Source organism: Glycine max, chromosome 4, assembly GCF_000004515.6.
Source record: "Glycine max cultivar Williams 82 chromosome 4, Glycine_max_v4.0, whole genome shotgun sequence".
Taxonomy (NCBI): domain Eukaryota; kingdom Viridiplantae; phylum Streptophyta; class Magnoliopsida; order Fabales; family Fabaceae; genus Glycine; species Glycine max.
Genome location: NC_016091.4, coordinates 913391 through 926965, shown reverse-complemented (window position 1 = coordinate 926965; position 13575 = coordinate 913391). Strand labels below are relative to the sequence as shown.

Sequence of the window (13575 nt, the reverse complement as noted above, 5' to 3'; positions counted from 1 at the left end):
AAGAAGTAGATTGGACATATTTCCACGGGGCCCACAAAAAACATCCAACACAAATGCTCTGATTCGTCTCAATAATAGCTAATTAAGGAATAAGTGTGTTGAATGATCACAAATTAATCCCACATTCTTGCAATTGAAAGACTTGTACATTTTTAATTTAGACACTGATGCATTGTTTGGTTTCGTAAATGTTAAAATGTGTAAATCAAAGATTCTATGTGGAGACGTAATGTTTGACTAGATAAATTTTCAACACTAGTATAATTAACAAAAAGGATGGTTTGGTTGATGAGTGATGATGATTTAGTATTAAGTAGTGGGTGGTGCATTAGGGAGGGAAAGGGCATGGCCCGTTTTGGGAGGGGTGAGAGTGAGACAGGCCCACGTGGCAGTCATGTCAATGGGGTCCAACGCCCACAGGCTCGTTTTTTGGACGGATCTCTCTCTTTCTCAACTTCTAATCTAATCCAATTCTTGTCTCTCTTCAATTAATTCACACTCATTTTTTTATTCTCGTCATTACTTATTATTTTTCCTCCTCCACTTTATATATACCCCATCCCTTTTCCACTTGAGCCTTAACAACATTTCACTCCTAATTCTCCTTCACTTGACAAAAGCTTCGTGTGTATCCACCTCTGTCTTTCCTTTCCTCTAAAGTATTCTTTTACAATATATAACTGTAACTACTTATTTCCTAAGAATTATAACTTACGTAAAACATGTTGGGCTATGCGAACCCGTCGGGGAATCTGGCTGTGGATGGAGACATGACAGTGTTGGAAAGACAGAGGGCGAGGATGAAGTGGCAAGAAGAGCAAGAGTACTTTTCTGGAAACAGCTTCAACGGTGTTTTTTCTTCTTCTTCTTCTCTGCACGTTCCAGATTCCATTATGGTGGCTGCTGACTCCGGTTGTGCACTTGCTGAGGTCGTGGCTCAGGCTCAGCCTCGCTCAATCAATAAGCCATCTGCTGCTCCTGGGCTTCATGCCAATTCTTCTTCTATTTCAAGGACTTTTAGTTGTCCACCTGCTCTGGTGGACCCCGAGCCCAAGCCCACTGACTCCTCAATTGGGAAAGACAGTTTCAAGAAGAGGAAAACTGACAAGCCTCACAATCCCAAGGTAGGTGTGTGCAATTTTGCCTAGAGAAAAAACAGAACATGTTGTGTCAGAATTGGCTAAACTAACCCATGAGAATTTTTTGTTTAGGTTGTTGCAGAAAATGAGAACAAAGACAAGAGGATCAAAGTCGGCGCTGATGATGGAGAATCCAAAATCACCAAGTGTAACACAATAAACACAAATACCAACAACAAAGAAACTTGCACAGATACTTCAAATTCAAAGCAAAATTCAAAAGCCTCCGAAAAACCTGATTACATTCATGTCCGAGCACGTCGGGGCCAAGCCACCGATAGTCATAGCTTAGCCGAAAGAGTGAGTAGTAACCTTTTTTTTTTTTTTTGTTCTTTCTTTCTCTTCAATGCATTTCTCTCTCTAGATTTTGCTTCTAGGATAGTAAAGTAATCATTCTATTTCGGTGTTTATGCAGGTTAGAAGGGAAAAAATTAGTGAGAGAATGAACTATTTGCAAGATTTAGTACCCGGTTGCAACAAAGTCACGGGAAAAGCTGGAATGCTTGATGAAATCATCAACTATGTTCAATCTCTTCAACGACAAGTTGAGGTAATTAAGAGTTAGGTTGATTCCTCTTTGCCTTTCACATTGATCTATTCAAAATTCATGTAAACCTCACTTCATATGCAGTTTCTCTCAATGAAATTAGCTGCTGTGAACCCAAGGCTTGACTTCAGTATGGATGATCTATTTGACAAAGATGTAAGGGATCTTAATGTTTTTTCTTTTAGCTAGCTCAATTGTGTTCTCAGATTCTGACATATTTGATCTGAACAGGTGTTTCCTACTTGTGCTGCAAATTTTCCAAACATTGGAATGTCATCAACATCATCAGACATTACTAACCCTGCCTATCTTCCGTTTAATTCACCGCAGCAAATTTTTCAATATGATGGATTAGACACGGGGATTAACCCTTCTGATGTGGGGCTTAGAAGGACCATAAGTGCCCCCGTATCAATGCCTGAAACATATCTTCAATCGTCCTGTTTCACAGTAGGTTTCCTCTCTGTCTTTACCTACTCCTTGTTTGTTATATTGGTCACTTTTTTTTCTCAATTTGATCTTATTTATGTGTGTTTGCAGCAAATGCTACCCTCCTCAACATGGGAAGGTGATTTCCAAAACCTTTGCAATTTTGATGTTGATCAAGCACGAGCCACATCTTTCCCTTCTCAGCTGTTATCAGGTAACTATAAATTTGTGCCGTGTCGGATCACTTTTTTTCCTTAGCTTGCTATCTTAAAAGCAGAAAGCAGAAAGCAGAAAGCATAAAGCTAAACAGAGTGGATTTTAATAAATGCGGAGACCTTTTTTATTAATCAAAATAATGATAACTTTTAATATGGATCTGTTAAATCATTCAATTATACAACTTAGTTTTCTTTTATGTGCTGTTTTTTTTTTCTTTCCCTTCACCACTATTTTTTACTCCCCACTATTTAGAAAGTTAATTGTATTTTACCAAATAAAATGGATAATATTAAACAGGAAGCTAGCAATTAAGTTCTTAGGCAAGTTGGATGAATAGGGTAGGACAAGGATCAATGGTTTTCTTGAAGCATCTTACCTAGGGGATTGCAAATTGGACCTGTTTCTGCTTGTCATTTCACAATCTTTCTTTTAAAGACCAATCAAAATAATTACCCAGTTCGGAAGTAGTTACACTTGAGTACTCAATATAAATGCTAAAAAAAGTTGTTTGACATCTCTGCAGGTCTGGTTGAAGCTGGCAATCTAAAGATGGAGATGTAGACTAGAGCTTCTATTTCCTACTGCAACTTATCAAGATTCTTTTTGTTTTATTTTCAAGTACATAGCATATATAAATTGTTTGTAACTGCTCCATAATATAAATAAAATTTATTAATTAATACCTGTTAACTTCACTCACCTTCTTTTGGACGTTCAAATTATAATATTATCAATGAAAAAAAAACATAAAGGTTGATAACGATCAGCAGCCTAATGAGGGACCCAAAAACTAATCTCAGTTTACATAAGAGCGTTAGTCTCCCCTTGTCTTTACTATCTCCCAGTATTAAGAAATTTTGGTAAAGCGGAAATCAACATGAACTGGAAACGCATTTCATGTTAAAGTGTAAAGCATAAACAAATACTTAGTTGATTACACAAGCCTTTATATCCACAAACTTATAAGGGATCCACAAACTTACAAGAAGAGCATTCGGAGAATTAATTTTAAATGAAATTAATTTTATAAAATTGAACTGTTAAAATTCATTTCTAAGTAATTTATGTTTGATTATTTTTATCCTTAAAGTAAGTTTGATACAAAAATTTAGTATAACTTATTTAACTTTATTTTTTTTATGACTCCTACTTAAATAGTGGTTTTGAGGTAAAATCAATTTTATCTAATAATAACCAAACATCTCTTATTATGTTTGAATAAAAATTGGTCTATCAATTCCTGTACACAATTTCAAATTTGAATACACAAAATGAAGAACGAAGAAATGCGTGTTTGAATCCCACGTGAATCAGACTTGAATGTGTGATTATAAAAAGACACTCCTTATAATTTTAAACCAATTTTCAAACATGTTGGAAATTATTGCTTTTGAAGTAAAAATATTTTTGAGTTCTCAAATCCAAATATACTCTCTACATTTTTACAAAATCAAGTTCGACAGAAGTCAAAATCAATTCTTATGGAAACCAAGCACACTCTTTAAATCAACAATCCCTTAAAAAGAATTCATATTAAATCTATGTTGGCAGGCAATACCTGCAAATCATGTTCAAAACCAAATTAACTGAAAGAACCTTGGAGATACCTTTGTTTGTCTCTGTGTATCTATATTTGTTCCCTTCAAATCCAAATGATTACAGAATAAGATGTTAAACTAAGATATTACTCTTTAAGGAACTAAATGAACCCTGGATCCATGATTGAATTAAGTATCACTTACCCATCCCATTTAGTTAGGTGAAGCAGAAAGAAAACACAAAACATGCAAGGGAGAGAGGGAAGACATGAGGTTGATAGTGGACCTTCACAAAGCAGCAGCTTTTGCCCGTTTGGGGACAGAATAAGGGGCCTCTTGATTGGGACAGTGATAGCTAGGCCACAGAATGATGAATACATAGCTCTAAATATGGGGTGGAGAAGAGGGGGGATGGGCAGACACTTCAATTTATTAGAATGATCTTTTGTCTCTCAAGTACCCTAAACAATTGTGACTCACTTCAATCAAAACTCCCATTTCTTCTCACGTCTCAATGGTTAAAAGGATACAATATGGTCACCCCAGTTTTTAAAATGTTTAGAATAGTATCGACAAAGGACACTCCCGCGAAAAGGAAACGATGTTATTGTTAGCATTGTTCGTTTTGAGTTCTTCAATTGCTTACACTTCGGGACATGTAGTCATGGCAACCAAAAGCCAAATCTCCTAGTTCATTGATGTTGTGTTCCTGTTTCTATAGTTGAAGAAGTTCATGACATGATTAATACGTACGTGAAATTGGATTAGTTAATCATCTTGATATATAGTTAATAATATCTAGCTAGTAAGTTCATTGATATGCCCTTCCAAATAATTAACAGACATAAATATTGGGCGTAGATTCATTCATTCATGTCTTAATATGCATGAAAGGAACATTTCAATGTTTGGTTGCATCAAGGGTGAATTTAATTTATCTTGGAGTGACTAGTGCCTAAGCTAAACTTCACTTTCACAGTGACAATGGTGGACCTGTCTCATTCATACCAAAGATTTTGTTGATTCTTTGTTCCTGCGGATAGGGAGAGATGATATTGGAAATTGCTTTCACTGGCCCATCTTCACTGTTTCTCTTCTTGTGTCTCGCTCTCTGCCCTTTCGTTCACATGGGGCGCCGTTCACCACTTCCTACCTCATAGAGGCTAACCAAAACCCACAAAGATTCCCTTCCTAGCGTAGCGGCATCAAAATATATTTTATTATATTATATAACTTAAAAACCCAAAATCAACTTATATATAGCTTCCATGTTTCATGTTTGTGTCTTCTTCTTCTTTCAAATATTCGAAATCTTAATCACATCCCCATGCTGGATCAGGTTCTAAGGAGTGGAAGTGGAAGCATTTGGCCTATAACATTCTCAATATATACTCACTATTGTAAAATATTTTTTCAGAAAAGATATACTTCCATTCCCTGCATACATCAGAAAAATAATTTCTTACATTAGATATGATAGTTCTTGGGATTCCTCTTAATTGGAGAGGATCTAGAAAATTCTAGAGTTTTCTAGAAAAGTATAGAATTTTCTAGAACATTTTAGAGAACTCTAGAATAGTGTAAAATATGGAAGAATATGGAAGGGAGTAAAATAGTGTAGAGACTCCTAGAATATGTGAAACATCCTAGAGAATTAATCTCCACCCTAGGATACAAGTAATCTCCATCATTCATTGTGGAGGTGGAGTAGTATAAATAAGGATAAGAACCTTCATTTCTAACCATCCAAGAGTGAATCCACTCTTTAGAGTGAGAAAACTAAAAAGTTAGAGAACCTCTTTGAGAGAGAATTATAACCCTATTATTATTTTGTACAGTGGAAGAATCTCCATATTGGAGAATTATAATCGTGTAGTGGAAAAGTCTGAATTTTTCCCAACAATAGTCATATATAACTTTTTTTTAAGAAGATATAATATTGATTGAGTGATTAAGAAAGAAGAAAATAAAGAAAAAATGGTAGATTTGATTTTCTCTTATTAAAAAAAATTAACAAACTAACAAATAATATTTGTCAATAAACAATATATAGGTTATTTTTATGCCGTGGAATCATATATAGGTTTGAATTCTTTTTAGGGGACATTTTTGTTTAATAAAATTTCAACTCTTAAAAGAGACATTTGATAGAAAGAAATTTTTTCATGTTCAAAGATCATGATTATTGAAAACCATGAATTATGTGATCATGTTACCTGAGAATACATAAAATTTGTTTGGTTGGAATTATATATACGTTTTCTTTTATGCAGTGGAATCATATATAAGTTTGAATTCCTTTGTGACATTTTTCTCTAATAAAATTTCAAACCCTTAAAAATGAGAGAAAACTTAAATAGTAAGAAAAGAAAGGTGTGAGATTTCGATGGTGGTATTTTGACCGAAGAACAATCTAACTTAAGAGGATCCATTTCCTCAATTTAAAATATACTCTCTTAATTTAACTTATTAGTCTACTTTCTTAATTTTAATTTAACTTTTAAAATATTATAAGTAAATTTTTATAATGTCAATTTTTTTCCTTTTAATTTTTAATTTATCTGAAAAACTATACATATCTCCCCTTATAACTTAAATATTTCATAAACACTTTTAAATTTATATTTTTAAAATTTTTAGAAAATGAATCACACGAGGAAAAAAACACAGAATATGTCTTTTTTCACATGGTTTTAAATGTTTATCCCCGTTTTTAGTCCAAACGTTAGTCGAATTTCATAGTTTCATGTAGAGAAATCTAACTGGACAAGCTTTATGTCTTGTTTGTTGATAAAAAAAATGTTTCATGTCTTAAAATAATATTAAAAAATTCAATATTGTGTCTTTAAATGAAAAATAATCACTATTTTAAAAGGAAAACATTAATTCAAATTAAAAATTAAAGAACCAAAATAAATATTTTAAAAGATAAAGAAACAAAACAATTAAATTACAACAAAATAAAGAATAAAATTATATTTTAGCCTAGCCTATTTATTACTTAACTACTAGTTGTATGAGCCCCTATTTTATTTATATCAACTAGGCTTCGAATATTCTGGTAACTTTTTTAAAACCCAAACAACATTGGGCTTTAAACCACTAATTGAGAAAGGCACGACAACCGAAGCTATCCAACTCAGGACTCATCTTTTAAATATATATATATATATATATATATATATATATAGGAAACCCAATTTAACTTTTAATTGGAGAAAGGTGCCTATGGTATTTGTGCAGCTGAAATCTAAGCTGTTAAAAAATTTGAAATCAATTATACAGCAGATAAAACAGAAAATATAGGAAGAGTCACTGGATTAGTTGTAAGAACTGATAACTATACTATGTATGTTAGTTAACATGATACATTAAATTTTTTTATATCGAGCTCTATGTCTATGTATGCAAACTATTCCAGACGGTTTGATAAGGGCATTCAATATGCTCGTAAAAGCCTTGTCAAGTAAGATTGGAGATGCCATCTCCTTGACTCCTTTATACCAATTTTATCCAATGGAAAATATACTCGTAAAAGCAAACAGAGACAGACCATGGTGGTGGAATTAATAGTTACAATTAGATTTTTGAAAATGGGAACATGGGCAACCAATCAATTGTGACTTTCCAGAAAAGAATATTAATAATCACAGCATGTGATGCTCTTTTTTCTTGTTCTAATGAATTAGAAACAATCTTCACACTAGTATTTGATAATAGATACACACGATAAAACAAATGCGATAATAAAAACACAGCCTTTTACAACATAATTCGACTAGAGGATTGACGCATCTCCAGCCTCTGTGAATCAAAGAAATGAAACTCCTTTAATATTCGGCTGCAAGAAAAAAATGTTGAAAAGAAAGACTAAGGCAACGATGGCACACCTTTTCCAGGAACAATAACAACAGGTGCTGCTTTACAGTGGTGAAAGCAGTACTCACCAACACTTCCCTGTAGCACACTGAAGAAAATCACAAGAAGATGCTTCAGTAACATGATAACTGCTGGTTTCAGATAGAGGGATTGTTGAACCAAACCTTTGAATCAAGCTTCTGCCTCGGGTCCCCATAACCACAGCTGCAGGTTTGATCCTCTCTGCTTCCTTGCAAATTACTTTTCCTGGATCACCTTCCACAATTCGAGCTACTGTTTTCACCTGTATTTTATATCTTATCAATTGTGATCAATCATAAAAGTGAATTCACAAGACGTGGAATTCCTTGTATTCAACTAATAAAATGCTGGAAGGGATTAATAGTTTCATACTACATGCTAAGAGAATCATCATCTCAACTATTAAAAAGATGTTTCAACTTATGGCATCAAATCTGAACAATATTGGGGAATGTGGAATTTCTTAGAAAATTGATGCCCGCGGTTCATGTGTTTCGGGCAATAGATATTTTGGCACAACACATTTCGTAGTCAAGTTAATATCAGCAGCTATATTTTAGAATAAAAATCATCCATATATTGCGGAATCTCTAATTAACAAGTTATTACCCATAATTCAGGCCTTCAACAAAAATCTCTTAATAACAATCCACATCATTGTTCATTGCAATAATATGATATGGTTTTATTATATACGAGTCTCAACTCTCAAGTGTCAAACAGAATATGAAGTCCGAAGATATATGGCAAATGACAATACTTGTGGCCAAATTGCCCAACATAGTTTCTTTTGCGGTCAATAGTTTAACAATTATTTTTGTATAAAAAATGGTAAGATTTGAATAATAGTCAAAACAATTCATAAAAGAAAAGAAAAGAAAAGAAGATGCTAACCATTAGTACTTGAAAAGCCTCAATGGCTAATTTCTCCATAAGACCCTGGGTTATGTCGTAGACAACTTGGTTATGCAAGTCTGAAAAAATATTAAAGAAAAGATAAATGAATTTCCACAATAAGAGACAAAAAAAAAGTGGTGGAGTAAGTAAAGTAAGGAAGGAACCGGAAACGGCGTGAACGAGATGGATGGTATCAGCGAGCCTGCAAAGGTGAACCAGAGCCCAATCGAAAGCATGTTTGGTATTGGGGCCATGATCTATGGCTATTATTATGTCCCTTCCTCTTCTCCTTTCCCCTGTTTCCCTCCCCAGCTCTGGCTCGCCCACCACTGCTATCAGAGAAGGAAGCCTCACTTCTCTATAGTTGTATTCTTCCTCTTCCATCACTGTCTCCATTCCTATACTCATAAGACAATTAAACAAACATAAGTTACTTTTTTTTTTGGCCAGTTAAGGGTATTGCTCAAAACATTTATCCTATGTATGTTTTTGATAGACAGGAAAAGCAATTTTTTTGTTTATTGAAGTTAACTTTCTTATGATTTATCTTTTTTTTTTTCTTTTCAATCAAATAAAAAAAACATCGTTATACTTATTTTCTCTTAATTTTTTCTTTTTTTTTTTCCTCATTCTAAACTGATCTTTAGAGTATAAATTATTGAAAGACCAAAAATCACATTTATAATTTAAATAATAATTACTTTTCTCTTGTGTTACTTAACAAATGTCCTTTAAATCAATGAGCTGGCCCTTTCTCTTTATCCTGTCCATAGCCGTCTAAACAGTCGTGTCCAAATTGAAAACGTTTCCTGCATGCACCCGTTCATTCTTCATTGGCCTCCACTTTAAATCTTTCTTCATTTCTATTATTTATACGCTACTTTCTCTCCCAAGATTCTCTATAAGATATTAATAATGACTAAGGATAAAGTTTAGAATAAGATATGTAAAAAATATAATTTATCGAAACAAATGGATGGCAGCCTTTCCACTACCCTCGTGTAGTTGACTCATAATTTATATTGACAACGGCACCACAATACAACATGTGGGACTGTTAAAGAAATACTTAAATTTTATAAATTTCTAATTTAGGATAGGTTATAACTCTACATAACAAGCCATTCATATTTGAAAGAAATGAAATGTATGCACGCGTTGCTATGTGATTTTGTTGAAATTCCAATTATTTACTCTCATAAATCATATGAAAGACATCAAAAGCTGGGGGATTTGACAATTTTGGGTGTTTTTGAAAAACATTTAATTGATATGGGTTGATTTTCGAATTATTTACTTGTCATAAGTGATTTTTATCATGTCAAATTTAGATGATGTTAGTCAATATAGTGTCACCAATTCCTTTTTTATCATGTAATGAATGACTATTTATTTGTCATAAGTGACTTTTGGACTTGTCAAATCAATTGATTTTATCCAGTGTTCATATAGTGATATATCATCTTGTTTCATGTCATCCCTTCTAGCTTGTCACAATAGGTCGTGTCACCCCGATAAGTGTTACACAAGAAACATCACCCTAATGGTTGTCTCCTTTTCATTTTATATTTAATAATTATAATTAAATAATTTTAATAGTTAATGTAATTTAAGTAATTTTAATTTTAATACAAATGACTTTAATTAATTTAATTTAAGTAATTTTAATAATTGAATAATTTAAGTGATTTTAGGTTTTAATAATTTAAATGAAATGAATTAGTCCAAATATCAATGTGCACCACCTATTCATCCAAATTGTCCACAAGAGTACACCAAAATCAATTGTCCAGAAGATTGACATCAATTTGTGGTAATTTCATCCAAATTGTCATTGTAATTATTATAATGAATTTCAATTTATTTTTTATTTCATATATATATATATATATATATTACTATTTAATAGAAAAAATTATCAATAAATAGAAACATATACCTAATAAAACCATTAATCCTAAATCATAATCAATATCTCTAAAGCCTAAAGACCAAAAATTTATAAAATTAAAAATAAAATTCAAAATTAATTAAAAACACTTAAATTAAAATTATTAAATCCTAAAAAAACCACTTAAATTATTTAATTAATAAAATTACTTAAATTAAATTAATTATTAAAATTATTTAATTATAATTATTAAATACAAAATAAAAAGAAGATAACCTTGAAGATGATATAACACCAGTTAGGATGATACCATCTCATCTAACATGAAATAGAAACAAACTATATGTTATAACAAATATTATTATAAAAGTTACTTAAAAAAGTGACATAAAGTAAAGTGTTATCACTCATTACATGACAAAAAATAAATTAATAAAGTCACATTAATTGATAACATACAAATTTGATGTGACAAAAATCACTCATTATATGTAAATAGTTTGAACACCAACCCATATTGATAAAATGTTTTTCAAAAACATCCAAAATAGTCAAATGCCCCAATAAGGTTTCGTACTCTGTGCATACCTGTATCTTAACGAAAGGAAGGAAGAAAATGGTCATCATAGGAAGAATCAATTTGTTATGGTATAATACTTTTATATATATATATATATATATATATATATATATATATATATATATATATATATATATATATATATATATGACATTCTGGGACCTTGCCCCTATTGGATACTTGCTTCTTTTTCTTTTTCGAACAGCAAATCAATTTATATTAAGATGAAAGCATTGAGAATAGCACAAGTAGTGGCATCTCACATGCAAAGCATTAGAGAGTTATAAAACAAAGAACCAGTACAAGTGCATGTGCATAAGCAATTACAACCCTTTGCCCCTATTGGATACTTGCTTCTCTTAGTTTTTCTAGGAAGCAACTTTTATCTAATTCTTAAATAATCGCTTTTAAGAATCACTTTTTTCAAAATTATTTTTTTAAAAGTTTAAATAAACGGATCCATTATAAGATTAGAAAAGTATTATATGCAGTTTTTTCTATTTTTCCTTTGTTTTTATCTATTTAAACAATATATTTCAATTATATTTTTTCTTTAAACATATTTTTAATTGCTATGAATATGATATGCTTTTTTTATATATAAAAAAATTAGTGCATATATAATTACAATTCTTAACATTATAAAAATCATACATTTAGTTTTTAGTAAGGTAGGTAGGTGATCAGGCAAGCAGATGATTAAATAAGATGAGTATAGGTCAGACCCGCAATTATGAGCCTATGAAGCATCCAATGTTATTAATCATTGAATTTAAGGAAACACAATTTTTTTAAAAAATTCATTTAAATTCCTAAAATTAGTTATTTTTCATTTTAGTCCCTAGTGTACAAACTTAACCTGTGTTTGAATTAAAGTTTGAAAAACATTTCTACAAATTTCAATATATAATTGCAAATTCTGATATACATATGATGAAGAAGAAAATTATTGCTTTGAGAATAAAAGTAAATTTGAGTTCTCTCAATTTTAATCTAAACATGTATTTAAATAATAATAATAAATATGTTTAGAGACTAAAATAATAATAAAATGATTAATTTTAAAAGCTTAGAAGCTAAAGTCCGACCCGCCCTCACTCATTTTGATTGTAATGGAACGGGTGAATTTATTTTGTAGCATGTAAATCTGAGTGCTCACAAGATATTACTAAAATACAAACTTTGACGATACAAAATTTATATCTATTTAATCTTGCAACCTTTTCCTTTTAAATTTATATCTATTTAATCTTGCAAAGTGTGACCTATTTTACTATAACTTTGACTACGTTGCTGACATGTTATCCGGGGTTCCTTTTTTTTTTTTCAATTACCTAACTAGAGGCCTGTTTATTTAACCTTTTTTTAAGAAAATATTTTTTAAAAAAAACAAGTATTTTTTTTTAATTTTTCGTATGTGGTTGTATAAACTACTTTTTTATTTTTTTAAGAAGCAATTTTTATCTATTTCTTAAAAAATATTTTTTTAGAATATTTTTTTAAGTTTAAACAAATTGACTCTAATTTGGGCCTCTTTGTTTAAGTTTTTTTTTAATTGTATATTTTATCACTTAACCACTATCATTTTTTGCAAATTCTACCATCCAGGTTTTTATATTTTTTTATTTTTTGCACATATTACTATCATGTTTATAAGAAAACGATGTTATTTCATGCATAAAAATTAATAATAAGAAAACGATGTTATTTCATGCATAAAAATTAATAACAAAATGGTATTATTTTTAGGGGACACATCAACACTTTTGTTGCCTATTTAATGGATCAATGAAATGCTCAAAAAATAAAAAAAAATGATAAAATATGTGGAAAAAAACATTGATGACAAAATTCACATAATTAGGTTATAAAATGTACTATTAAACTTTTTTGTTTTAATCAAATGAGCCTGTTAACAGGCAACCACAAATTATGATTGTCATTAGAATTAGAATTCTTTGTTGTGAAATACATTAATTTATTTTAAAATAGTATTATTTCCCCTCTTTAATTATAAGAATCTTTCAACTCATATTTTTTAAGAAAAATAATTTATTTAGTTAATCACATTAATCTATCAATTAATTATATTATTATTCTAAAATTATCATTTTTTTATCTCTTTATCTACTTAATTATTTCTCATTAATATTTGGAGAGAGAATAACTAAGTAAAAATATGTAAGAAAAAAATAATTAATACATATAAAAATTAAAAAAAAATCTTATAAAAAAAGATAATTTTTTTTTTAAAAAAAGAATCTTATAATTTAGGACAAATGAAATAAGTTTAACAGATGCAATCCAACATTAATTTATTTTAATGGATATAATAAATGAATATTAATTCATTTTTTGACTAATCAAGTACAACTCCACTTAGTTCTATATTTTCTATAATATTATTATTAACTTAAAATAAGTTAGTAAAAACC

General features: G+C 30.4%; 2 protein-coding genes across 2 annotated transcripts; one reads left to right on the top strand and one right to left on the bottom strand.

Annotated features, from left to right (window-relative positions):
- Positions 1–571: 571 nt before the first annotated feature.
- On the top strand, positions 572–3024 carry LOC100798855 (transcription factor bHLH63). Its single transcript, XM_003522877.5, has 7 exons — positions 572–1124; positions 1212–1439; positions 1555–1689; positions 1771–1842; positions 1918–2136; positions 2227–2329; positions 2858–3024. Exons 1-7 carry the CDS (start codon positions 723–725, stop codon positions 2893–2895), a joined length of 1197 nt encoding a protein of 398 aa, XP_003522925.1. The 5' UTR covers positions 572–722; the 3' UTR covers positions 2896–3024.
- A 4514-nt stretch (positions 3025–7538) lies between these two features.
- On the bottom strand, positions 7539–9071 carry LOC100306377 (uncharacterized). Its single transcript, NM_001250947.2, has 5 exons — positions 8834–9071; positions 8667–8746; positions 7916–8034; positions 7763–7839; positions 7539–7676 (listed from the first exon to the last, which is right to left on the bottom strand). Exons 1-5 carry the CDS (start codon positions 9063–9065, stop codon positions 7651–7653), a joined length of 534 nt encoding a protein of 177 aa, NP_001237876.1. The 5' UTR covers positions 9066–9071; the 3' UTR covers positions 7539–7650.
- Between the last annotated feature and the right edge of the window lie 4504 nt (positions 9072–13575).